At 39.6% G+C, this 27589-nt stretch overlaps 1 protein-coding gene across 1 annotated transcript in view; it reads left to right on the top strand.

The window, feature by feature from the left end:
* The window catches only part of CNTNAP2 (contactin associated protein 2), a gene marked incomplete at its 3' end in the record, with an annotated part of 1031819 nt that overhangs the window by 725201 nt on the left and 279029 nt on the right, over nt 1-27589 (top strand). The window contains exon 13 of the mRNA XM_080639583.1: nt 18438-18626. Within this exon, the coding sequence (XP_080495709.1) occupies nt 18438-18626 (189 nt within the window). The remainder of the gene's footprint in view (nt 1-18437; nt 18627-27589) is intronic.

Here is a 27589-nt window from a genome sequence, read left to right as displayed (position 1 = left end):
CTGGTGTTGCATTCAGGGAGAGCTGGAAAGTGGCAGCTGCTGATGGGCAGCAAGGCTGGAGCCCTTCCAAGCACAGGCTGCTGTGCCCAAGCAAAAACCCCTGGGGAATGGAGCCAAGAGAACAGCAGAGCTTGCTCCCGCTCCAAGCTTGCACTGGGCAATGGAGCCAGAGAAAGCCAGGGCATGAGTGGTGCCCTGGAGGGGTGAGAGCAGCGGGTGCGAACCGAGCCCAATGGAGCCTGACAAGGGGCTGTGCTCAATGCGACAGAGGACAAGCAACAACCCCCAGGGGCTACCCTGGGAGTCACAAAAGCTTCCTCCCCCCAGATGTGGGGCACGAGGGGCACCCACGTGGAGCAGGAGCAGCAGCCTTTGGGCCACTATTAATAGCCCAGAGGAGCCCTGTCAAGGGGCTGGCTCACTGCTGCAGAGGAAGGCAAAAAACCCCAGGGACACTTGCAGGTCTCCATGGGGGAAAAAAGCCTTCCCCCCCCAGCTGCAGGACACGAGGGGCCACCTTCGTGGTGCATGAGCGGCCAGAATGGACCAGAGGAGCCCTCACAAGTGGTCTTGCTCGATGCTCAGAGGAAGGCAAAAAACCCCCGGGCCCAGGGCCAATCTGCCCGGGGGAAAATTCCTTCCTGACCCCAACACTGGCGATCGGCTTTCCCTGAGCATGTGAGCAAGACCTGCTCCTGGCCCCAGAGGCTGATCACGCCTCCCAGAAGACCCCCAAGCCCTATTCTCCCTCAACCCAGAACCACCTCAGCAGCTCCCGAGAGTGGTCAAAGGCCCCTGGCCTGATTGACCCTGTGAGCAAGAATCCTCCCTCCCTATGCCTGGCAGGGCACCTGTGGCTGCTCCAAAGCACTTGGATCCCTGGAAACATCTCTGCATTCCTTTGCTTACAGCTGCTGCCCCTGGCTCCTCAGGGGATGAGGATGATGAACTCTGCAGTGCTCCTCAAGGTGGCATTCCTATGGTCTGGCCACAGCTATCCAGCTGAAAAGAACTGCTGTCCCTCCTGTGAGCTAAGAAGCTGAAGCTGGTCCCACCAGGAGCTGGCCTCCAGCAGCCTTGACCAGGCGCTGGTCTTCCTCCCTCAAGGCCCCTCCAAGTAACTCCACCAGCTCCTCAAGGACTTCCTCTTGGATATCCTTGGGCTGCCCTGGGCCATCTCTGCCAGGGGACACAGGAGGCTGCTCCCTTTTATTCTGTCCTGGGGCATTGTGACTGCTGTGTTGGCTGGTGGTGTCACAATGACATGGGGGTGACAGGGCCCCCCATGCCCAGCCACACCTGCTGCCCCTCAGCCCAGCAGCCTCCAGAGGAAGCCTTTGGGGTGCTGACCCCGAGTCAGTGCCTGTGCCCAGGAGGCCCAGGGGCTGTCCCAGCCCTTGGTGGCCATGTTCTGGGCACAGCTGCTGGGCTCCCTGATGTGTCCCCAGACACTCAGCTCCCAAGGACAAGCTCAGGGCTGTTCTTCTTCTTTTGGGGTATGGCAGAATCCAGCCCTGCAGCCCAGAGGCCAGCTCTGGCAGCTGCCAGGTTGTCCAGAGCTTTGCTTTACATACTCCTCAGAAATACACCTAAATGTTTACTGTCACAGCTTTTCTTTTAGCAAGAACAAGTATTTATCATAAACAAACCCCTCACTCCAGAAAAACATTTCGGAGGTGTACTTTCTTCATAATAGATTGAATAAGATTTATTGGGGTTAAAGAGAAAGATTCTTTTTCCCTCTCTCTGCAGAGTTTTTCTCGGATTCAACACAAGACAAAGGACAACTGAGGATTTGGGGCATTTCGGAATGTTTGGGTGTCCAGCTACAAGCTGATATGTAACCCACACAGTTCCTTGAGAGAATCTTGCCAGAATGCTGGTGACTGTTGTAGCATGTTTAAATGAAAAAACACAGGCATAAACATAAAACGCTTTTCAAACAATCTGCATTTGAAACTGTTCTAACTTGCTTAAACAGCTACAGGTTGCACAAAGATATCCTATGTAAAGAAAGGTAATGAAACCATTCCTATTTTGTGGCAGCGCTGTAGAGTTTGTAACCTTTCAGCTGTCTCTTGATCCATGTTAAGGAATATGGCAGTTGCCACACTCTGGTACATAGGGGACAAGTGCCACAGTAATAAAAGCACTGCCACTGTCATGTGAGCTATAATCTGTCTGCAAAGCCACTTTTCTGGGCTGAAATGGATTATGAAGTAAACACACTTGAACCTCTCTTGTTGAAAGGCAGCTTTCATCTCCATTTCCACATCAAAAGCTTGTATGGTTCCAAAGAAGAGTGGGGAGAGGAAGAGCGAAGAGCAGGGGGCACATGCGGGAACCGGCTTTCAGCCATAGGGCCAGGAACAGCTGCAGGCTGAAGTCATGGCAAGGTTTCAGACCTTCCCCAGTCCTGTTTTACTTCCTTTTTGTGAATTTGGGAACAACTCAGCTGTAAAGCAGGTTTTGTTTCCAGTCTGGAGACTGGAATATCATCTGCCTCTGATGCAGAGGGGATGGTGTCTGTTTTATTCCTCGCTGTCACTTCACTACTGGCTATAGAGGCAGAGGCAGAACAGAGAGGAAGGCCAGAAGCCCAAAGTCCATGAAAAGAGGCAGAGGTGAGGAATTTTAAGACGCTTTGCAATGACGATCCTTAATTCCAAAGAAATCCTGTCCTGCTGCCAGTTACGCTGAGGCCATTTTCATGCCCCAATATGCTGCTGTGCTTTGTTATTTCAGTGGAGCATTAAAAAAAAAGTGCTGTCATAACTTTAGGGTTTGCAGTAAATCACATTAGAATCGCTTGATTCTAAATCTTGTTAGAACCCCTGTAGATATTTTGTCCAGTCACCCTTGCATGTACAGCAATAAAATCTAAGCCCTGTGTGCAACTGCAGAGAAAATACCGAAACTATAGAAAGCCCTTGTGAAGTCTGCCCCCAGGGGAAGGTTCCTGATTTGCTCTGTTTCAGCACAGGACTAACTTTATAATGGGCTTTTAAGGTAGCTTCTTGTTGCTAAGTAGCAGAAGTATTTCCTGCTTTCTGACTACTTTCTGTGGTTTCTTCCCCCCCTTTTTTTTTTTTTAACTCTTTCCACCTCAAACTCTGACTTGTCATATAAAAGAATATAAGAGTTAAAGTCTCTCATGTCAGCCTCTTTATTTCAGGTGCTCATAGCTGGGGCTTGAGTGTCGCAGAACATCTATGCATAAAGGAACTAAATGTGCAATGAGAACACATTGGCAATTGAGACTGACGTAGTAGAAGTAGTTGAAAATGAAGTAGAATCTTTGTTTTGTCAAGTTACTTAGTCTAGGAGGAGGAAAAAATACATTATCTGTAGTCAAAATACTCCTGTTTGTTGGAAACAGAGAAACTGGAAAACAAATCATTATAGAACTGAGTGCATTGCAGGACCCCTTATATTGAAATATACACCTGTATATCTATAAATCCATCCGTAACAGGGGAGAAGAAAAAAAGGCATGGTTGGAAATAGGATGATAAATGGTACCATCTACCTTAAACACTTCCTCATACATGTGTTTTAATGGAATTGTGAGGAACTCGGCACTAGCAGCATCCAGCCAGTGCAGTAGAGAACATCATTGAAAGCTCAAACAAAGCTTGTGTTTTCTGTAAAGGTTTTATTTCTGCTTTTGGTCATGGCAGTGGAGTGAAGGCTGGAGAGTTAATTTGTCCCAGGAATGATGGGATAACTTGTTGGAGTTTGCAAATTTTATTTTACTTTGATGGTCGTGTTTTCTGCAGGGTTATTCTGTTATGTGGGTGGGTACAGGTATTAGGGGGAGTGTGTGTTTTTGCCTATAGCCTACCCTCTATGTCAGTGGTGTAGCTTCTTTGTGCTTTGAGGAACAAGCCCAGTGATCCAGCTGGAAAGTGTTTGTCACTAGGTTCAAGTGGGGATTTCTGGTATACTAGAAATACTTTCTTGTGTGTGCTTGCCCCTTAAGGCTTTCTTGTCCTTAAACAGCACTTCAAAGAATGGCTTTTCAGCAAGTCATACTCAGAGTTGGTTCTTTTTAACTGCTCGCAGTGTGTTGTATTGTTGACAGAGCGGGACTAGGAAGAAAAATGCTTACCTGGTCTGAATTTTCTTTCTGTTGTTTTTTTTGAAACTGAAATCAATGTAACCCAAAGATCACAGAGCAGATTAGTTTAAAGGAAACATTTTAAACCTTGTTCAGATGACACATGATGCATTAAGTTCACTTTTTACTGAGATAGCTAATGAAGTGATGAAAAAATTACAGACAATTTTAGAGAGAGAGAAGAGATTCATTCTACTCTAGAACTGCCAACCAGTATTCAGGGTGCAGTACTGCATACTGATGTGTAATTCTCAAACTGAATTTCCTTAAAAAGGCAGGTTAGTTGTGTTGTAACTATGATTTTACAAAGTCAGGTCGTCTTGCTTCCTCCCCTTTGTGCTGACAGATGTTTTTTAAAAACAAATGATTTGGGCAATGAATAAGCTGCGGTAGACATTTGTTTTGATAGATATATAGGGATACACAGAGGAGTAAAGTACTGCTTATGCTGTTTCTTTACACAGGCAGGAGGTGTGCAGAAAGACTTTCACATGAGTCTCTCCCAGGACTTACTAACAAGTGAGGTTAGCATAGATTATGTAGGAGTGTGAATTTACAGTGTTGGAGAGTTTGTGTGGAGGCTGTCTTTGAACACTCCTGGTAAATCCCAAGATTACATACGTGTTTATGTTTTCTCCCTTAGTCTTAGTGCTTTTCTACAAAAGAAAACAAATGTGCAATACCTATAACGTGATTTTACAGGCAATATTTTTACTGATTTCCAGAATGGATGCTTAGCACAGGATTTGGGGCAGCATCAGAAGGATGCTGTAACTCACTTCTGTCTCTGTTCCACTTGGTGGGAGACATAGAATGGGTGAAAGAAGACTGCAGGGTGATGGCAATAAGGATGAAAGAACTTAATCCAGAATCATGTGGGTATTGGCCTATTTTTATCTCCAGAACAATAGAAAGCAGCACTTTCTCTGAAAATATGGCAGTCAATCAGGAGATGCAATGAAGAGATTGCTTACATACGTGAAAATCGAGGAGGTGTTGTCCTGGGAGAGGAGAATTCCTGTAACCAGGGTTGGTTGCAACCCATTGAGATTATTACTTGACCCATAGCATCAGAAAGTAAAAAATGATTGAAATAAATTTGTTACAAGTTAAAAGCAAACTAGTGATAGCATTCCGTATGGTGTAATGAGCAGAGTCCAGCCAAAAGGGGCCAAAGATAAGGAAAGGGGTCTGTGAGAACAACTGTAGCTAGAGACCTTCCATGAGCAGACCCTGAGGTTTGGAATGGAAAACTGCAGATTCTGCAAACCAGGTCTTGTGTTTAGAGTCTCATCTCCTAAGTGTAAGGATCTCCCTTTACCCATGTACTGGAAGCCAGGTATTTCCATGTTGTGTCTGTGCCTACTCTTACTGTGTTTAGAGTTCATGTTTATCATCCAGAATTAAAATGCTTTTTATGCTTCCTGCTTCGGGGTTTCTTCCATTTGCTAAACCCAAGCTTTCAGAGAAAATATTGAATATATTGGCTATTTTTGGCTGAAAGTACTGACTTTATCTAATACATGTCAGGACATGCTTCCCTGAGTGGGAACTATTGAGGGTAATGATCTTCCATTATTCTAGATGAGATTTATGAGACTAACTCCTCTCATACTGAAGAATTCAGTAGTAAGCAATTTAAGAAAATCAGTGAGAATAATTTATATACTTCCAAAAATTATTATTATAGTTTTTGCCAAAGCAGTACCCTAAACCTTGAGAGGTTTCTCCAGAGACACTGGCTTTTTTTTCCCCCACTTCAGGATGCATCACAAATAGAAATTACTGTAGATTTTCTTACCAACGTTGCCTGACTGCAGCGAAATGAACCTGTCAGTAGTGATAAAAGAAAATTAAATATGTTTGTCAGTAGTAATAGGATAAAATGCTGTCACAAAACAGTTGGAAATAGCAATGTTGTGAATTACTGTATCAGATATGTAGGACCATTGTTTCTCAATAGGATTCCCTTTTTCTTAGCAGCAGTCTGTTTAGAGGAATTACTGCTCTCTCTGTGGAGTGGCATGGGTATTCCACAGAAACTACTTGGCAGGCAAGTTGGGGGAGTTAGAAAGGCAAAGCTGACATGGTTGGTTAAATGCTAACCAAAAGCTGACCTGAGATTATTCAGGTGACTGGTATCTCTGCTAGACTGAGCAGGTATAAGTGGAGTAGACTCACGTATTTCTGGTCAAGAGTTGTTGTCAAAAGGCTTTACTCATGAACTTGCTTTGTGCACTGGTGTACATTCACTGCTACCTTGTGTGCCTTGTTGCATGAACCAAATTACTTAGAAATGACGTATCTGTGGGAATTAAAAAGAAAAGACACCAACCTACCTAATTACTGTTATTATTCAGAGGGACCTGCTGGCATTAACTTCAGCAATCTGCACCACTGCTTACTGGAGCTCTGAGGGGTCGCTGCGCTTCTGCCTGACACTTTTGCCATAATTGTCACAGATTTTTGCTACAACCATCGCATTAATATTAAAAACATGCTACTTAATGCCCAAATGTATTGCATATCTACTTCACTGCAGTGGGAGTGCTGCAGATGCTAAAGCCCAGCAGCCACATTTTTCATTAAATCAGGGATAGAAGAATCCAATTAAAGTAGCTGCTGTTTCAGCCTTCTTGCTAGGCAGAAGTTGCTGATCAATTTTATGGGTTTTGGTAGTGCACTAAGTGCCAAACCTAGACAATTTTTCAAAATTAGGTCTTATTATTTTCAAATCAAATAATAATAGTTGAAGGTGTAACTGGAACAAAGATGTTACTTAAGATCCCTTAAAGGTACTTCCTTTCCTCCCCTGTCATTATGTTTCCAGTCTATATTGGCATGGGAAATCTCTGCTATTAATTCAGTTTGAACACTTTGAATCTAATGTATTTTAAACTAACACTTTAATACTTCTCAATATTAAGTCTCTTTGCATTCCACTTTTCAATAATATTTTCTGCTTCATGTGGTCTCTAAGTTACTTGCTCAGATTCCTGAATGTAATTATATAGAACCATAGAATAGTTAGGGTTGGAAAGTACCTTAAAATCATCTAGTTCCAACCCTCCTGCCATGGACAGGGACACCTCCCACTAAACCATGCCACCCAAGATAGTGCAATTGTCAGTATTACCTATGCACCATATATAGCGCAACTGTCAGTATTACCTATGTTTTTCTGAGTGAATAAGACAAGCCTGAACTCTGGACCAACTCTGTGGATCTCTGAGGTATTCAGTTCTCTAAGAAGGGTCTGTCCTTTCATGTCTTTTAAAATGTTGTGGTTTATTTTTTTTCCTGTTGTAGGTCAGTTGGTTTTGTCATTTGTTTAGAAAACAGAAGGATCTTTATTTTTTTAGTTACTTAAAACACGTCCTTATGCCTGAGTAAGTATCTGCCAAGTGGCTGGCATCAAACAGAATTTTAAGCAAACTGGACAGTTCACATCTAATTCTATGTATTGCAAAGACTTTACAAGTTTTAGGACGTTCTTAGAACTTTCAATATTTTAGCCTTGTGGTTTTGGTGCCTTCAGTGTTCATTGAATTTAGGTTTTAGCGTGTGTATGCTATTGTGCAAAGATTTTTTGTCTTAGAGTGTTGTTTCTACACAGCACTGTCGTTGAGGTCTATGTCACATAGACTGCTACATTCACAGGCCACATACTGCAAGTATAGTTAGAATCATAGAATCATAGAATAGTTAGGCTTGGAAAGGCCCTTAAGATCATCTAGTTCCAACCCCCCTGCCATGGGCAGGGGCACCTCACACTAAACCATGCCACCCAAGGCTCTGTCCAACCTGGCCTTGAACACTGCCAGGGATGGAGCATTCACAACTTCCTTGGGCAATAGTTCCTGAATACTGATTTGTATTTCCTTAACACAATAATTTGTATAAAAGCACTCTGTGCCTTCAGGTGGAAGTAGTGTTCTTTGCAGTTAGGGTGGTTTAATGATGGCTGTGTAGGTCCTGAGAAGGAAGGTCTCATCCGTGTGAAAAATTGCACATTCAAGAATTTCAGGAGGTTGAAAGTTTCCGTCAGTCAGTCTGCCATGACCTTTATTCCTCATCTTGTATACTTTTAATTTTTTATTAGAAGAATTAAATTTGTGACCTTTAGTACTCATGAGTGGGGTATTTGTCTGTTCTTTCTGACCAAGCTATTCCCTTTTCTATGGTTTAGCATAGCAGGTTATGTTTTCTGTCTTCTACCTTAGGTTTAGATTGAGGCAGAACTAAATTACAACATTCAGGAAAGGAAAAAAAAATTAAGCAGACTTCATGAAAGTTGCTATCTTCAGTATGAAGTCTCATTGGCTTTTCCTTTCTCCTAATGTCACTCTGTGCAGCATCTCAAACCACAGGTGTACTAAAAGGCTTTGCCTAGAATGTGTTTTAAAATAATGCATAGCTGTTTTATGATAAATGAAATCACTAAAGCACTGGGATGTACTGTGGAGTTTTAAGTCCTGCTTCATTTGAGAGATTAGAAATAAAGCCATTTAAGGCATCACAATTCTCTGAGTCACAACATAACTTCTACTGTCTATCCTGTGACAACTAATGGCAGTGTTTTCTGAAGTTTCTAATGAGCAGGTACGGAAATATCAAAAAGCCAAGAAATACGATGTTAGACTAAACTACATGTGACTGTGGTATATCAGTTAGGCAATGCCTCAAGAAAACATGCTTAAGTTTATGTGGCAATCTTCAGATGAGATTTCTGAGTTTAAATGTGTCTGGCTTGATTGAGAATAATGATTAAATTATCAGACTATCGAGAACGTGAGTTAAAACTTTGAACTGTAACTTTTCCAATCTAGAGACACCTTTTGAAATCAAAATGAAAAAGAATATTGGTTAGGAATGCAATTACTCAGATTTCTCTTTCTCAGTGTTCAGTTACAAATAGCAAAAAAAGCCAGTATCAAAAGGAAGCTATGTTCTTAAAAATGGAGCAGGGTACTCTAATGGAAACATCTCTTTTTTCATTCTTCACACCAGCCTCTTCAGGAGGCTGCCTAGCATTCAGTGTATTGATATATTAATTAGGCTGCTGCAGTGCACTGGATTCCTTTTCTGTCTATGAAGAATTAGTGGTATGTGAGAGAAGAGAGTGGAGGATGTCATTCTTGAGAGAATAAAGTTGGGTCAGTGAAGAGGATGTCCAGGATTCAAGCTGATGGGAGAAAGAGGAGTGAAGTTTGGTTAGTGATAACAGTTAAGACCTGCATTAATCATCTTTATGCCTCTTCAGGAGGCAGAAAACTGACATGAATTTCAGTCAAGGTAGTTCAGGAAATGATTTCTTAAGGTTCAAGCTCACATAATGAAAGCTTTGAATACCCCTTTCCTTCAAGATACTCTTTCAAATGTATTTCTATTTTTACACTGTGATACTTTATTCAGGGATTGTAGGAACCCCTGTTTAGGATCGTAGCTAAAGAATTGTGCAGTGGTGTTTTGTAAAAGAAACATCAGGCAGTAGTTGATTTCTTTCAATTGCATATGCTCCCATGATAGGCTAAAATAAACTGAAAGACACTTTAAGGGAGACACATGTATTTGCTCTTTCCAGATGTATGATACCAGATTATAGATGAGGCCTCTCCTCAGAACGTAGAATCAGTTGTTGATTCTTCAGTTACTGAACCGTAAGAAATATTTCTAGCCCTTGCCCATGGTCTGTTCACTGTGCTGAATACAACCATGCTGTTAATTCTTTTATGTCTTTTGTTCTTGACTTTAATGTTCCTTAATCTAAACTGAACTGCTATTACCATCTGTTAGACCAGGCACTTAAATGATCCGAGTCCTCCTTCATATGGCTGTACTGTGTCTCATTATTTTTCCTTTTGATACATGATGATTTTTAAACTCTTGTTTCTATTAACACCCTTACGAGATCATTGTCTACATTAGAGCTCAAATCTGGTTTAAGCTTTTTTACCCCCCAGGCATTGCTTTTCAGGATAACAATGTATTCTTTGAAGACACGAGTGATCTGTATTCTGTTTCTCAAGATACTCTTGGCATTTGCTTTCTGCATGCAACTGTGTTGTGTTGGAGCTACGTTATCACTTCTCTGATAGCAGTTGGTTCCCTGGAAACTTTATTTGGGTCAGTTCTTTCCACTGTATCTTGTAAAGCATCTGATTTATCTATTGCATATTGATTTAAAATATTATGAAGTTATGTCATTCAACATCAGAGTAAGTTCACAAAATAAGACTTTTATTGCTGAGTTATGGAAGAGATTCCATAAATTGAAGGGGAAGTGCAGAGTTTCATTGTCTTCTTGAGACAATGTCTGTAAGTAAAAAGGAAAGCAGCCAATCAGTAGTGGATAATTAAATTTGAATGTTCATTATTATCTTGATGAAGAAACAATGGAAGGAATAGTAGAAGGAGAAAATTACTGCAGGAATGGTTGAATTATGCTTCCAAATTGATCCTATTCCTCACCTAAATAGATCAAGAAAGTCACTGACTTTGGTTTCAGTAGAATTCAGTCTATAAAAACACTTCATTTATTCTTGGGGTTTTTTTCTTCTGGATATTTCTGGATTTTGTTGATCTAAACCCCACTTTGTACATTAGTATGATGAGAGCAATAGTTTTCATATCACCACAGTAACTTTACTGCAGAATTGACATTTGCAAATCTCAGGCGAGATTGTCAAAACACTCATTAACTTCAATCAAACCAACATTCTTCATTTTTGTAAACCGCCTCTAGCTCCTTTGAAGTCCATGGCAGAATTAGTTTCTAATTGCTATATATAATTTGAAACTTTTATATATGTACATGTATAGAGATACAAAAACAAAAGGGGGGAAGGAGAGAGGGAGAAGAGGGATTTGCGTACTGTTATTTTTTTCTCATCCATCGTATGTATCACATCTTGTGTCTACAACGTTGCCTCAAGAAATGCTTATTTTAACCACACTGATAATGACTGTTGTGGTACCATCCCACACAATTCTCCAGACATTGAAATACAAGTTATGTTCTTACCAAAAATAAAACTGGAGATCTCATAATACAAGTTGATTACAGTTGTGATATTTATCCTCCCTAGAAGGCAGTCCACTTTTCAGTGGGCTGTCTTGTATGATGTCTTGAGTGATTTGTAGTGCAGCATATTGTAGAACACATTGCAGTAATCTAATTTGAAGTGACAAATGCACTGCTGATGGTGAAAGTCATGATGTCTAGTAAAGAGCTATCTCCAGGCTGACACGTGTGAGGGAAACACATTCCTAAATGTTGATGTAATGTGGTTGTCAAACAGTAGTTAGAAATCCAATAGGGCCCACAGGCATGAGTTCTCAACAAAAAATGCAGAGCACTCAGCAGCAGATGGAGATGGATATAACTTTTGTTATATTCTGAAATGGTTTCCCCTGGTCTTTGTCACAGGCATTGCCTTACATTTATGTTTCAGCTAATTATCCCATCCTTCTATGTGATCTGAATGCTAAATACACACTGTTTAAAGAAAACACAGAGGAGAGGTATCGGCAGCATCAAGCTGGTCATGAGTATAGATTACTTTACCCATGCTTGTCTTCCTACAAGTTCATGCGAAGCACATGTGCCAAGGAAGAGACTTGGGATAGAACTGTTGTCAACCAGCAACATTTTGTACAAAAAGTAATTAGCCATTGCTATGTTGTGATCCAGAGACAGCCATCTAGAAAAAGTGCCTTCAGCCTGTCCATTTTGCATGTAGCTGATGGACAGAGCACACCATGAATATTGGTGTGCACTTGGCAATCTTTCCTTTTGGACTTGTAAATAATGACAGTCATCAAAGGAATAGTAATTATTTGATGTGCTCAGGCTTTCTCAAAACAATCTTCTCTGAGGCTTCAACTGGGGACCAATGTGTGGTTGAGTATGATGAAACCTATACCAGATGAAATTTATCAAGGCTGTCAGCCAAATTTTAGGTCATGAAAGTGCATCCATCAAAGAAGCCACTGATTTCTTTCAGACAGAGAATGGTCTTTTCTGAGAAATAAAACTGGTTTCTGATTTCTTTAAAATACCAAATAAAATAGTGTCCGATGCCCCGTCATACCCCCCCGAAAAGTAACAGTGATAACTAACTGTAAATTAAAGTAGAAGGAAAAAAGCCATATTCAGACCTGTGGAATTCATGCATTATGTTTTCTGAAGTTTATTTTCCAAAGTTATTTCCAGTTAAATGTCATAACCAAAGATTACTTGATTTGCTTGTCAGAAGCCAGTTCTCTTGCTTGAGTATTAAGCAAATGAATGAGGAAAATTCAGTAACGGGAGATAATAAGTATTTGGAAGATAGTGACATAGCGTTAAACACTCCCATCACCGTGAGTTGAATATGAGGTGGAAAACCCACTTATGTTAATATTTGATTCAATCATTTGAATAGCTGGTCATCAAGGAAATTTTAAAATTCATTTCACTTTTTGATAGTGAATCATTAATAATAATAATTATTTAATTAATTCCTAAGTCAACCATTTATTAGTGAAGAACAACTAGTAAGTAGGCAGGACTGTAGCTAAGTCATTGCAATTGAAAGGTGTTTTCAGCAAATTATGGCACTTCTATTTCCTTTTGAGGAAACAGGTGGTCATTTTGCTTTTGGGGGGTTTTAAAGTAATTCTTATAATGAGATAATTTAACTTCTATCTGTGGAAGAGGAAGGGCTTCCATAGAGTAATGTACAGACTAAATTGCAGGGAGCCTATTTGCTTTATAATTGTATCAAATGTCTTAGCAGTTTGGATCTAATTAGAGTCTTCTTAGTGAAAACCATTATGAATTCTGTTAAGAATCTATGGCTACCAGTTTTCTGCATTCTATTCAAAGAAAATTAGGTTCCCTCTTCACTACTGGAAACAAAATAATGGGAGAACCATTTTTCATACCTATTTTCCTGTACAACTGTCATACCTAAGTAACATTAAAAAAGAGCTAAGAAGAAATATGTCTGAATGAAGAAGTGCTCATCTGGGAGAGCCTTGTCTTCCTGATGTGTAGCAGTTAGCTGGTGTTGGTACTCCATCCTCCAGTGGGAAAGCCAGTGTCAGTCTAATGTATGTATTACTTTCCTGGTTCATCTTGCTACAAAAGATTAAATTCTCTTCTCCATCTAGAACTAGTATTCAACAATATTGTTTATAAGGAAAGTATAATGGATCCATTCCAAATTTATAGCACTCGTCTCAGTGGCAGAATTCCTTTTCTAAGACTTCACAAGTAAATAATTCTCTTGCAATGGGGCTAAGAAGTGTTTGGGGGCTTTAAGTGATTTTTAAAAAATCATTCTGTCTTAGAATAAATTAATAATGGAATAATGCAAATGCTCCAACTTTCAGTGTATCTGAAATTAATTGAAGTCTGTGCATAGGATTAACTTTGGGCAGAAGCTGAATCCAGTTAATCCAATTGGCAATGATGCTTTACCTAATTATGATTGTATAATCTATTTTGAAGTCATGTCAGCCAGTCAGGTAACTCTTGTCATATCAATGTTGTTACGATATCAAAAGAAACTATTGCTATCCAGCCTAGCTCCTTAAACTACGTCACAATTGAGAAATCTCCTGGGTTGTATGAGCTCATGATGTGAGATTGACCATAAGCACAAATTGTACAGTAACATGAAGATTTTCACTATGTACTTTTTTATTTGACTCCAGTGTCTTTTGCCAAAGTTCCGTGGCCCTTCTCTGTAGTATTACTGCATTTTTGTAATTCAAAACATACTTAGTGTCCCTTTAAACACTAGCTTTTAACTTCCTGTTAACATGTCTGCAATAAGAAAATATTATGAGAATACCATATTAGCCTTAAGTTAACTTATCTCAACATGTATTCATTTTAATATAGTTTTTAATGAAAAGAGTAATAAGCATATAGAATATTTTACAGATAATGCTACTCAACAGTATTATAATGAAATGATGTCTGCTTCTTATAGCTGTGTTTGGCTGTACAGAAGTCATATACAGCTCTGATGGACAACAGATTGTCTTTAAAAACTTGTGAGAAGTAGGCTTATATTATGCTTTTTTAAAGTAATTGCCAGCGTATTAGGGGAATCATAGAATCACAGAATGGGTTGGGTTGGAAAGGACCTTAAGATCATCCAGTTCCAACCCCCTGCCATGGGCAGGGTCACCTCACACTAGACCATGTTGCCCAAGGCTCCATCCAACCTGGCCTTCAACACTGCCAGGCTGTGGTAACTGTAATTGCCAGGAATATATATCACATTACAGTTAATTAAAGTACATTTTTCACTTTTTGTGTACCTTAAATAAGACTTCTGTGTACTATTGACAGAAATTGAGAGGTAGCTTTTCTTGCAGATTTTGATACATTAACTATGACTACCACATTCTTTTCTCAGCTGCATGGGAATTATTCCATAAAAGGTGATGATGCGGCTTTTGAGCTAGTATGAATTATCTGTGTTACCTTTTCTTTAAGGGAAGTTGGCTTCAAGCAGGTTACTGGTTAAATCTTTCTGAAGAATAGTCTTGAAGTAACAAGCAGTTTCTGAGAAGTCAACATTATTGTCAAGCTAGAAGTTTGTAATCAGCACACAACACAAGGTTGAGATTCTTGCCTGGCAACTTTCTCCTTTAAGTCTTTCCATACATCTTAAGGCTGTTCCCAGTGGTGTAACTGTATGAGATGCAGGAGTCTGCTCTTGGTGGTAAAGGGAGTTGAGTTTTCAGCTGTGCCATGTTACACTGTCCATGTGTTTTTTCCGGCTGAGGGAAGACCCTGTCATTCCAGGTTTCTCAGCCCATGCATCATGGCAGGGCTTTTCAGTTAAATCAGAAAAATGTGTGAAGTCCCCCACCCAGACAAGGAGCTTGCTGCCTTCCTTTACATCAGCCACAACTTTTCCTCCACACTCCAGTCACAGACCTTTCATCGTCCAGATTTTGGATGAGCCAGTTTGCTGAATGTCAAGGAACTGGCAGCCTCTGTGCATCCCTTGCTTATTATCCTATGTGTGTCTGACAAAACTGATTTCAGGCTTGCCAGTGGAAGTGCCCTGTGCACTGGTAAGCCAGTAAATTCTTCCTTACTACAATCACGTGCTCATCAGTCAGGTTGGACAGAGCCTTGGGAGAGATGGTCTAGTTTGAGGCATCCCTGCCCATGGCAGGGTGTTGGAACTGGATGATCTTAAGGTCCTTTCCAACCCAGACCATTCTGTGATTCTGTGATCAGTCATTTGAGCCAGTCTGTAAACAAGTTAAGATGGAGGTGTAGTGGGAGCTACGTTTCCTTCCAGTAGCTGGTCAGGTATACCCTAATCACTCTCCCATCATCTTCCAGACAGCAGGAAGAGATCAAGATGCTTTTCTAGAAACCCTTATTGACCTTATGCACATGTATGTATATTTATAAAAAGACATGTTGCAAGGTGTAACCATCTTTTCTCTATTAGTAGTGCTTGCACTTCAACAGGAAGACCCTGAAGTGGTTCAGGGCTTGTGTTTGACTGTGTTTGACTGACTTAAAGGTGTTTCTGTCTTCCTTCATATGGTATGCAACGCTAAAGCCTGAAACTCCCTCACTGAGAGGGGAAGTGTCAGGGCTGCATTGAATAGACTGCAGTATCCAAAAGGAGCACCCTTCACAGACATAATGCTGAACACAGCTCCTATTCCTAGTAACATTCCTATGGCTTCTTAATGGCTAGTCTAGGAGTTTTTTCTCATTCCAGGTGAGACTAACTGACATAATGCATGCTGTACTAACATATTAGAGTTCTTACGTGTCCAGTGTTTTCTGCCAAAAGCGAGACATTGCTGTCAGTGACTGTATAATCAATCCTTTCTTGAAAATGAATCTGCAGTAAACTTCCATCTGAGGCTTTTAACAAAACTGTGTTAGGTTCTCTGTGTAATATGACAGGTGACAATTATGATTTTTTCCTTGGTACCTGGAGTGGGATTAAAGCCATGCAGCAATAGGAATGCCACTTCTTTCTTTCCCCTCCCTTTTTTCTAAAAATTGCTCCCTTTCTTGGTGCAAGAATAGTATTGTTTGATACAGAGCTTTGGACTAAAGAGATGAATATTAACATAATAACCATTTTGCATCACCTGCTGAATTTCATCTCATTTGGCTAGTGATGTGTACTCCCTGCGGAGGAGTTGTCTGCTCTGCTTACTTCATCTCTGAACATTCGATTAGAGAGAATTGCACCGTATCAGTTACAAACACATGCGTCCACATGACTCCTTGTAATCCAAAATAGCCTGACACTATGCAGGGAAAATTAAGACTGGAAAATAGGGCAGAGTGCGGGGTCTTGGAGATAATTGTGGCATTGAAAGATAACTTTACTCTGGATCACACCCAGAACTCATTAGTGTACTTAAGCGCTTTGCTGTGAACTTGGTGAAGAAGTACTGCAGCACTTCTGAGTATGCCTCAGTTTATGAAAGTAGTTTCATGTAGTTAAGGTACTGAACCATGCTATATCAGGCCACAAGTTTTGGGATGACCCAGAGATGTGCATGAACAGGCATGAGATTTAGATAGATGAATTGAAAACATACAGCTATGTACTACATTTTATGGGTTTTATTGCTGTAAGGCACATCTGTCAGGTGAATTAGTATTCTTTGAGACTGCCACATGATTCCCCTGGAGAACCTGGTTTTTCAAAGTTAGCAGCATGGCATGTTTTCATTTTCCCATCTAAGGAAGAATGACTGTGGTCAGTGGTGTGGCTGTACAGAAACAGCTGAACCATCTGGGGCAAAGGCCTGGCTGGCTCATCTGGAAAACAGGGCTTTTTAGCAAGTCAGTTCAAGGCATGAGGATAGACTCTTAGATGTTTCATAAAATTATGCATTTCCTATTCAAAGAAACATTTCTTTGACTTGGCCCTCAGTAGTAGAAGTATATAAAACAGCAGAAAGAAAAGTTAAAAGAAAAAGAGAAACAACTTAAAATGTGAAAGATCTATACATGATAAATATCAGTGACAAAACCTGTTGCGCTTCCAGGGTGCTCTGTGGTGCTCTGTTTAAGGATAATTATAGAAAAAAAAGAAGAATTTGTGGTTTTTATTTATGAAGGAGGATTAACCTATTTCAGTCCTGGGCTATTTTGAGGTGGACAATGTGAGTAGTAAGTATCAGCTGAAACAGTGCTTGCTTACACTGCTAGCTAGTCAACTTGAATTTAAAAGTTCTTCACACCCAAGTGATAGAATAGTACTGTTACAGGAAAAAAGTTATCTCTAACATTAACTGAATCTTCATTGTTTTAATTCTGAAACTCTTTCTCGGGTATTTATGTTTTCCTTTCATTTTGGTTCTGTGGAATGTCTGTCTAAGAAAAAGTCATGGTTGGCCTGTAACAGGAAAATTTCTGTGCCTTTTCTTTATTTCCCTTCTAAACTACCTTGCAACTCCCACAAATCCTCCAACAAAAGGAGTGTGCAGTGTGTTGTTTCATTATTACTGTATCTTATCTTAAATCTCCTCTGTTAGCTACTGACGAATGGTAGTAACACTTCTAGCGATTTGCTGTTTGGAAGTTTAAAGCAATATAGTGAATACAGGGTCTGTTGTGGGCTGGCTATTGCACAGTTTTTTCATGTGCATGAGGCTGTGGGAAGTGTTGAGATACAGCCGGTGCTGCTGTGCTTCTTATCAGCAAAATAAGATTGTCCTTCCCCTTTCCTTTTGATTTTTCACAACTAAACAGAAGCCCTATTTCCATTGTCTCCTACTGCTATTGTATCTTATGTTGATATCCATACCATAACCACAATCAATGAGGTCATTTGGTGCTGCTATTGTAAAATACTCAAGTCTCACTAAGCATTAATTTTGGTTTACCCTAGGAACACACCTGGAGTTCAGTGTGGAAACCTTGATAAATTGCACTGTTTTCAGTATTAATCACGGAATAGCACATCCCTGTTGTTACAGTAGCTTGTCTTTAGTGCCTCAACCTTGTGTCCTTCTAATCAATTTCTGATTAAAGCTAGTCCTTATTAGTACCGTACGTCACTATTAGCATCAGTCATTCAAGGAAGTCTCCTCGCACTGTATCTTGGCTGTCAAAACTGCAAAGGCAATCAGAGTTTCTTCCTGTCTTCAGTTCATGGTGACAGGAACTGTACTCTCTCATGATGAATTTCCACATGCAATATCCATTTTTCCTACTACCTTGTAGGACATTTTTGTCTTCTATCAAAGGCCTAGATTTATTTGATTCAGTTCCACTGTCTGTTTTCACCAATCCTTGTCTTTTTCCACTCTCTTTCAGAGGATAAAGTATGGACAACTGTGTACCATGATCTGCCACTGCAGACTTCTGTGGGAGTACAGTTGTCTGTACTGCAGCTCAACTACAGTGCAACGATGGACCAGATTTCTGCCATTACCAGTAGTGCTGAATACTGTGAGCAATTCATCTCCTATTCTTGCAAGATGTCGCGGTTGCTGAATACACCAGGTAGGCTGAGAATGGAGGATCAATTAAAAATGGTATTAAAGAATTTTAATTGAACAATTTATCAGGTATTGCTGTTGAGCCCATTAAGTGAACATATTTCTTTGTTCTCCTTCATTGAATTTCACAAAGAGGTAAATAGTTGAAAATACTTTATTAGGAAATTTTACCTGTTTGCTTACTACTAAAATGAGTTTTGTAGCACCACAAATCTGGGTGATCTTGTCTCATATCTGTTGCTTCATAAAGCAGGAAGCTTCTGGTAAGCAGGGTAGCTTTGAAAGTTTAATCAATAGAGGCATTGAAAAATTGCTTTGAACTTCATCCTGGTTTTTTGGTTGTCAGTTTCCGTATGCTACGGTCAGCAAGAGCACTGGTTGAATGAGCGTTGGAATTTACCTACTAATATCTCTGAATCAGTTTTTTAAACACAGAATATTTTGGGTAATCAGGTGCTTTACACATTGTAGAGATTGACATGGTCAGTGGTGCAGTTGTGTGAGAAATCTGATAGATGATTACCTACAAGTAGATTCATTATATGTTTCTCCTTTCACTGCGTAGCTTTACTGGAAGAGAACCGTCCTAGGACTGCTTACTGTATGTGCCTCCTCAACAAGTCTTATCTGTACCTGTTGAAGACAAAATTATTAGTTGTTCTAGAATCAGTAAAAGAGCACATGAAGAAGGAATTTGGGTTTAGAAACTCTTTTAATATGCACCTATATTTATGTTCTAATTAAATCTGATAACATTTGACATTGGACTTAACGAAGACAGGGTTATAAGTGGGAATATAGAATACATTTTTTGTGATTGTGAAATGAGTTCATTGTGATAAAAGAAATCAAATGCACTTCAGATGAAACTAATGGCTGGATGCTTACAGAATTATGCTTTAAGCTGTTTCCCCTGATGAATTTATTTTGCTGTATTTTTTTATGGTGCTATAGATAAGGATTCATTTGAAATGCATGTGCATCTTATCCTTATTTCCATAAGCATTCTGTTAGTTAATAGATACTGTAATGCTTGTTACTTCTCTCTCTCCTCCCTGCGGTTTTTGAACTATTCCTAATGCATGGTTTGTCTCTGTTGCTATTATTTTGTTTAATTTAGCGTAGCACAGAGACTCTGCAAAGTGGAAAATTATTTCTTCTTTCTTGGGCCTTAATGTATAGATAGGATCCTGAATCATGTTCATAACTAGAAGTGTTGTGATTAGATTCTGCTGATGGATACAAGCTTCCTGCTTTCATATCTTTCAGAAAAGCAGTCTATGGATGTATCTTTGGGCAGGTATTCAGAGGATGCATTTCCTTGGGGATGGAGCTGGAGATAATGTGCATAGAAAGCTCATTGGTTAGATGCAGTGTTAGATTCTCCTTCTTTAAATGTGTCAGGCTATCATCAGAAAGCCAAAATTAGCTAGGTAAGCTTGGTGGGAAGAAAGAAAGCAAGCACAAAACCACACATCTCTACTGGAGTCTCATAAAACCCAATAAAACTAGAGGTACACTGGAAATTCCTGAGGAAGCCATTTTCAAGCAGGGAGCCTGCAGCTGTCTCGCAGTCTTGATGTCAATTAACTACATACTGAGATCTCTGTTCAGTTCTTGACTGATACAGTTTCCTCTATGACTTTATTTAGTTTGTATTTTTAATGCTTCTTTCCAGTTCACTCAACATGAGTCTGATGATTTTTATTGTCTATATTGTCTAATTAGATGCAGTTTTTAGAACAGGAATTCCTGTGCAAATATGCAGTTATTAGCACAACAGAGGCTTCATCTTGGCAATCCAAGTAACTATTACTGTTAATAAATGAATGAAATTATAAGCCCATGAATTATAATTGCAACTTAATAATAGTATATATGTAAATGGAAATTTGGGGAGGTGGGGGTGGGGGTGGTGCAGATAACTAAACAAAACCCAACACCAGACTTTTTGTTCTGTTTTGTTCTTTTACCTTTACATTTCTCATATCCTCTTTTCTTCTTGTTTCATTGGAAATTTTCATTTTTGAGAAGCTAATGATATGTTTAGCACCAAGGATGCGCAGAAAGCTAGCTGTTTTCCGAGTTCTTGATGCCCATGCATTTTCCATTTGGCATGGGAAGTAACAGGACATTTTCCTCATTTGCAGACAGGAACTTGAGGTAGAAGAAAGTTGTTTTGTGTCCTCTGTTTAACAAGAGGGAAAGAGGCAATGAAGGATATAGAACCGCTTTGCTTTTATGAGAAGAAGCTTCCTTCCTTTGCTGTAAGAAACAAAATGATACAGAGGACAGTAATGCAGTATACTCCTAGAATGCAGAATGTTAGTGAATAAAATTATGTATCTTCATCCAGGGTTGTCATTAGACTTCCTAATAACACTTGCTTGTGACTTCCTCAGTATGAAATTCTCTGTGGGCCACCGATCTCAGCCTCTGCAGTGGGGAGGGAACAGCATGCTGGTTCTGCTATTCTTCCCTTCACCCTAGGAATTGAGGCCCTGAAGGGAGGTAGGCTGCTGTGTTCACAATATCTGTGAGTCTGTCATTTCCCAGAGCTGTAGGAGCTGTAACAAATAATCAGAATGTGGGAGCTAAAAGCATAGATATGGAGAGCAGAATAAGATCTCTTGGTGTTGTGTTCCAATTTTTATTCCTATTCGCTGTGCCTGCAGGCAGCATATGAGAAGCATAAAGCAGAGTTACTGCAGTGCATGAGGTAGTGTTTCATGCCTGTTTGTCTTTGGAGGAAATGAGACAGCAGCATCATGAATTCAGGAGTTTAACAGGTGAAATAGAAAACTTCATTTGCTGTTTGGTTGTTTTGGTTACAGTAAAGCAATTGTAATACCAGTAGTAAATAAGATATATGGGTAGGCTGAGATAAAAACAAAAATAGCAATATGGTGTATTTCCTAAGGATCCATCCAAATCAGAACTTACTATATTAATTTTCACACCACTAGGCATTAACTGATCTAGAGTGCCAGTTATAGGTATAATTCCTGCTTAAGAAGAGTTTTCTAAAAGAGCCTGAGAGAAGAATGGGATTTCTGCAGTCCTACAGTGATAAATGGAAGCTGCTCCAAAACTTGCTCAGGCTTCAGCATTCCATTCTCAATATTCTTTCAGAAAATACACCTTAAGCTTTCATGTATCTTGTCCAACCTCAAAGAAACTTACTGGTTGATCCCTTCTTCTTTGTCAGTGTTCTAGAAAAACTGATTTCAACTTCTAGTAATTTTTTTCAAGCAGAATGGTAGCAGGAACAATGTTCTTCCTCTGCTCTGATGTGCATGTTTATGTCCTAGAAGTGGAAATCAACAGCTTTTGGAGATGCCTTTTTTCCTTAGTCATTGTGATGTTGCCATAGAAGTGAAGCAGACATAAACTCATAGGTTAAATGTTTCTCATGAAATATATGGCAACCCTCGTAGCTAATTGTTAGGTACATAAATGGTTAGTTAAGAGGTCTTTTTTTCCACTTGGTGATTAATGCACGCTTCTCTCATGTCTTGGTTTCACGCTGCACCTTTGCTTGTCTCTAAACTATTCCTTTGAGAATTTTTGATTCTGTGATCACTGAATCTCTTAGTTTCACTTCATCATTCTTTCAGCTGGTGAACTTGTTTCTCTACTTTTCCAAGTCGTCTTTGGTGTTGTGTAGGAATTAGACTTAATCCAGTAGTACTCAGTGTAAAAGGCTGCATGTTGCTTTGTTAGTAATAATAGCAGCTGATAAGAGCTTTGTGAACATTAAAAATCCTCTAAGGAAAGTGTAACTGCAGTGTGGGGAGTCCTGGTTTCCTTGCTATGCCTTTTCAAGTAAAAGTGGTACATTTGAGTTTTAAGTTTGCAGTTATAGCAGAATGCTCCAAACCAGTTGTTTCTCATACCCACTCAGTGACTGTGCTCTGCTTATTATGGGAAAAAAATTCACTGTCTTTTATTTCTTAAAAAGAAACTAGAGAAAGGCAATAATTGCCTCTTCTGTTTGTACTGAACCCTGTTTTATAGAACTGTTTAAAACCATTCTTGGTTATTGTTTTCACAGAAACACTCACAGACATTGTTTCTCCATGAACCCAGGTTGTTCTGGGGAAAAGTCATCTTTCTTGATGAATGACCAAAACAGATTAGTTTGCTAATTTCTCAGACAGAATGGATCTAGATTGATATATCAGTGCATGTCTTGACAAGAATTTCACTTTCACCTGCATCCTAATTGCATTCACATTACCCTGAGTATTTTTTCTTATTCAGATATGCAGTAAAAATATCCAGTATTTCTTGTTTTGTTCCCATTCCCAAGATGAATGCGTGTCATCAACCACAGTATGAGGAATCAAACTAAACATACGCAATTGAGAGGAGATGGCACTTTCCAGTGAATAAACCAAAAGGATTGTAAGGCAGAACTCCATTCCCTAATGTCCTTCGACTTCTCTTGGCCTTTTCTTCATTGCGTTATAAGGAGACAAGTGTTCAGCTTTTACTGAAATATTGCTTGCCATGTTTTTGTTGATGAGATGATACCATTTCAGTTCTTAATGCTGTGACATTTACCAGTTATCTAAAGGTTGTAGTTAGGCTTTCCTAAATTCTAACCTGAGCTTTCCCAGCTGACAGTCTGGTGCATTGAGCTCTATCTTCTGTATTAGGTTTTACATTTGAAAAGCCTTTCTGCTTCTCAGGAGCCACTTTAAACAGCCCTTAGCTAATGTTTGGAGTTGGGAAGTGCTGTAACTGCCTTGTGTCCTGAGTTCAGCAGTAGCAGTCATTTTTTCTCCTTCTTAGTAGCTGGTGCAGTGCTGTTTTTGACTTTCAGCCTGGGAACAGTACTGATAAAACCGATGTTTTTAGTTATTGCTTAGATGTTTAGACTGACCAAGGACTTTGTGAGTCTCATGCTCTGCCAGGGAGGAGGTGAAGCTGGGAGGAAGCAGAGGCAGGACACCTGACCCAAACTAGCCAAAGAGGTATTCCATACCACAGCACGTCATGCCCAGGATGTAACTGAGAGTTACCCTGAAGGGCTAGATCACTGCTGGGTGGGGGGCGAGGTATCGGCCGGCGGGTGGTGAGGTGTTGTATTCTCTTCCCTTGTTGTTTCCTTTAGCATTATTATTATTGGTGGTAGCAGTGGTGATTTGTGTTATACCTTAGTTATTAAACTGTTCTTATCTCAACCCGTGGGAGTTGCATTCTTTTGATTCTCCTCCCCATCCCTCCAGGAGTAGGGGGAAGAAAGGGTGAGGGGGGGAAGCAGACTGCGTGGTTCTGATTTACGGCCTGGGCTTAAACCACGATACCTTGTAAGAACTACTTTTTGTTGCTAGTAATGCTATCAGATCCCACCCCCTATATCACACTTTTTTCATAGTGAGTTTATCAGATAAACCTCTGGAACAGAGCAGAATGCATATAAACTTGACAATGGATATGGTGTGATCACTAATATGTGTTTATTTGAGGTTTGAACAGCCCAAAACACATATTATTCCAGGAGTATGTTTGCATATGGTTTACTGCACTTTTTTATGCATGATGTTATTTATCAAATCAGCGTATTAAATTTTTTCTGAGTTTTCTCTGAAACCAAGCACCTGAAATAGTTTCCCCTTTTCACCTGGTGAATAATTCTGCATTAATTTTCCCTACTTTTCCCCATTTTCATTATAGCATACTCCATTTTTTCCATGAGTTGCCTTCAGTGATTTCATGCTTTGCCCAGATGCATTTGTGGATGTTAAAACAATGTCGCTCAGACCAGCTAACATAACCTGATTGTGTATAAGGACAGAGCTTTACTAAAGGTTAAAGGGATTAAGCAGGAAGAGCCAAATATTTTAAAATCAGGTTCACGTAACATCATTGCCATTATAATCTGGTGGAGGAGATTGCGTTATCTGCTTGAGTTTTTATGCCTTTATGTGCTTGTGGCATAAGCTATATGTACCTAAAGATTTCTTTGTGGAAATCTATACACATGGAAGTATTTATACAGAAGAAGTTGGCCTCCAGATATTGATCACTTCTTCTTTAGCAGAAATTACTCAACAAGATCTGTTCAATGTATCTTTTGAAATAATTGGTATGATTTGCTCAACGTGAGAAGATGAAAAAAACTAATGAATGTCTGATTTTCTGTAAGATAGGCATATGGTAATGAAAAACAGCATAGAGGCAGTAGCTTCTACTTCAAGGAATTTGTGTTGCCAGCAAAAGTGATTCATGATCGCTTCATTAGATTCTTGGAATAGGGAGTAGGAGAAAGAGATTTCTCTTGATTAATAGGAATAGGAATAAAATACCAACTATCAAATTTTCTGGGAAACGGTGTCCCTGCCCATGTAAGGGGGGTTAGAACTGGATGATCTTAAGGTCCTTTCCAACCCTAACTATTCTATTCTGTGATTCTATGAAAAAATGGGTCTGCGGATTGGAAAAATAAAAATGAAAGTATGCTTGCCATATGTAATGGTGCAAATTAAACTTCAAATCTGGGTGTTCATTGGCCAGTGATGCAGACAGAGCTGCTAAAAAGATGCAAAGGTTGAAATGCAGTCCAGCATTTCAGAAGCAGCAGCTAAGGACTTGGCATCAGTTACCAACTTAACTGCTGAACTCTGAGTTTCAGAAAGTGGCAGCTGGTTAGTACATGCTGCATTCTCAGTTACTTGAGAAAAGAGCCATTATATTACTTTCTACTGGAAGCCTACCCCAATACAGCTTTGCAAAAATAGGTGGACTGTTTGGGTAGTGAACAAACATATGCTCCACAGCTAATAGTGAGGTTTAACCCAGCTTTATTAAGATGATGGGGATAAGTTCAAGACATATTTAATATCTGTCAAGCTATTTTTAAAATGACATGCCTAGCAAAGCGCTTGTGTAGATGAATAATACATAATGAATCTGTTGTACCAAGCAAAAATTGTATTCACAAAAATATTTGTATCTTGGAACATGCTATACTATTACATGGAATCTTGTCTCCCATCACCTTCAGAACTAGTAATCTGCCTCCTGCTAACATTAGTCCACCTCAGAAGTTCTTTTTACCTGTTTTCTCTTTCCACTTTACTCATTCTTCTTTGATGTTTTATTGTGTCTTTGCCTCTGATATTTGTAACATATTCTGATTCCATACACACTTTAAAAAAAGGTGAATAGTATTTACAGTGGTGTTAGTCCCGAATGACACAGGAATAACAGATCAAAGCTGCTTTTATTTCTAATCATCTGTCCCCGGTGGCATGGACTGCATTTTCATCATATTTTTGCAAAGCAGTGTGTCAAGCAGCAGGAATGTTTGGAAGAGATACTGAACCAATTTCGTTTTCAGAAAATCTGAAGTTGCAAGGAGACTAGAAAAAATGTCAGACGTATGAGATAATTTATCTGTGATGCTGCGCTGCACCAATGCACCAGTTCTTCACCCACAGACCTGGAAGTGTCTTAACAAAATCTCCACGTGTTGGGTAGTTGGAAGTAACAAGAGGTTTTTTTTCTTTGGATTGGGGGTTTGGTTTTGTTTGCTTAAAGATTTCTGTGCAAGGTGTGTTTGAATGTAGCGGTCCTGAGGAACTGAGAGGATTGCTGGCCACAACTGCATGATCAATGCAGATCATTTACCGTGCAAAGCAGAGAGCAAGCTTCATTTCACTGAAGCAAAAACATCCTGACTCTTGCTATAATTGGTACTGCACCTTGATTTGTGGCCTGATGGCCAAGTCTGTTCAAGGACAAGAATCTGTAACACCAGCAAACATGAACACAGCAAACTTCATGAACACAGCAAAACCAAAGAAAGATAATGACTGGTAACTGAAAGTCTGCTAAAGGCCAAATTAGGTCTTTCCTCTGATAAGATTTTACCCACAGAACTTCTAAGATGGATCTTAGTTGGATCTTGGTTCATTATTAAAGGGGAGCAAGTGAATATACGCATATACATCAATGAGAAGTGCATAGGTAATGGATCCATGTTTGCATGCAGCATCTTAGTGTCAGTGTCTACTTTGGACTTACAGGCAGCTTTTGTGTTGTACAGAAACACCTGGACAAAAGAAAGATAATCCAGTTACCTATTATGTCAAATCACTCAGCATCTTCTGTGGCCTGTTGGTGATTTGGATTGTATATGGATTCCAATGAAAACAAGAAAAATAATAAGTGATTCCAATGTTTATAGCATTACTGTTGTCAAGACTCATTTTTATTCAAAGTAATGCAACTAATGCTTAGAGAAAAAGTTTGAATTGTTTTTTGAATGTCATGCTAATTTCGGTAATCCTTTTATTATATACCTTTTAATCAGAAACTCACTATCTATATTTCAAGAACAACACCACCACCACCACCCACCCCCCAGTAAAATTCAATTCGGTTCAGTCTATTTCAGGTTTCTTTGTCTCCCAAACTTTGTAGTCCTTGGTTGGAGTTATGACTGAGGAATGATAATAGAATAGCTTTTCTTCTTTGTCAAAGACTGAAAAATAGCAATGCTTTCCTGCTAACAAACTAATGAATAAATAAGCTGAGCATATTCAAAACAGTGTAAAATAATTTCTGTCCTACTTCAGGGTATTCCTTGAGGTTTCTCTCAGGTTATTTGCAGTGCAACCATAATAGCAGCAATGTGGACCTTACTGAAGTCCTGTTTCCTGTATTAAGACTGCTTATTAATGGCATTTCACCAGAGTAGAGTGGCGAGCATCTTTTTAGCTATTCTTTTATTCCTACTGCCTCTGTATTTCACCAGTAAAAACTGGCATTTTCAAGTTGTCATTTTTTTATGTTCATAAGTCTCCTCACTCTCTTAGACATTTTAAGGTGTGCTTTGATTCATCAAATATTTTGGTTTCAATAAGAAAGAATACTTTTCAAACTCCAGATGCATGGTGCTAGGTTTGATTGATTTGGGAACTAAGGGAGAGTAACACTGAGTATCCAGCTCAGGGC

This window comes from Psittacula echo (assembly GCF_963264785.1).
Source record: "Psittacula echo genome assembly, chromosome: 2".
NCBI classification, from domain to species: domain Eukaryota; kingdom Metazoa; phylum Chordata; class Aves; order Psittaciformes; family Psittacidae; genus Psittacula; species Psittacula echo.
This window is presented reverse-complemented; position numbering and strand designations above follow the sequence as displayed.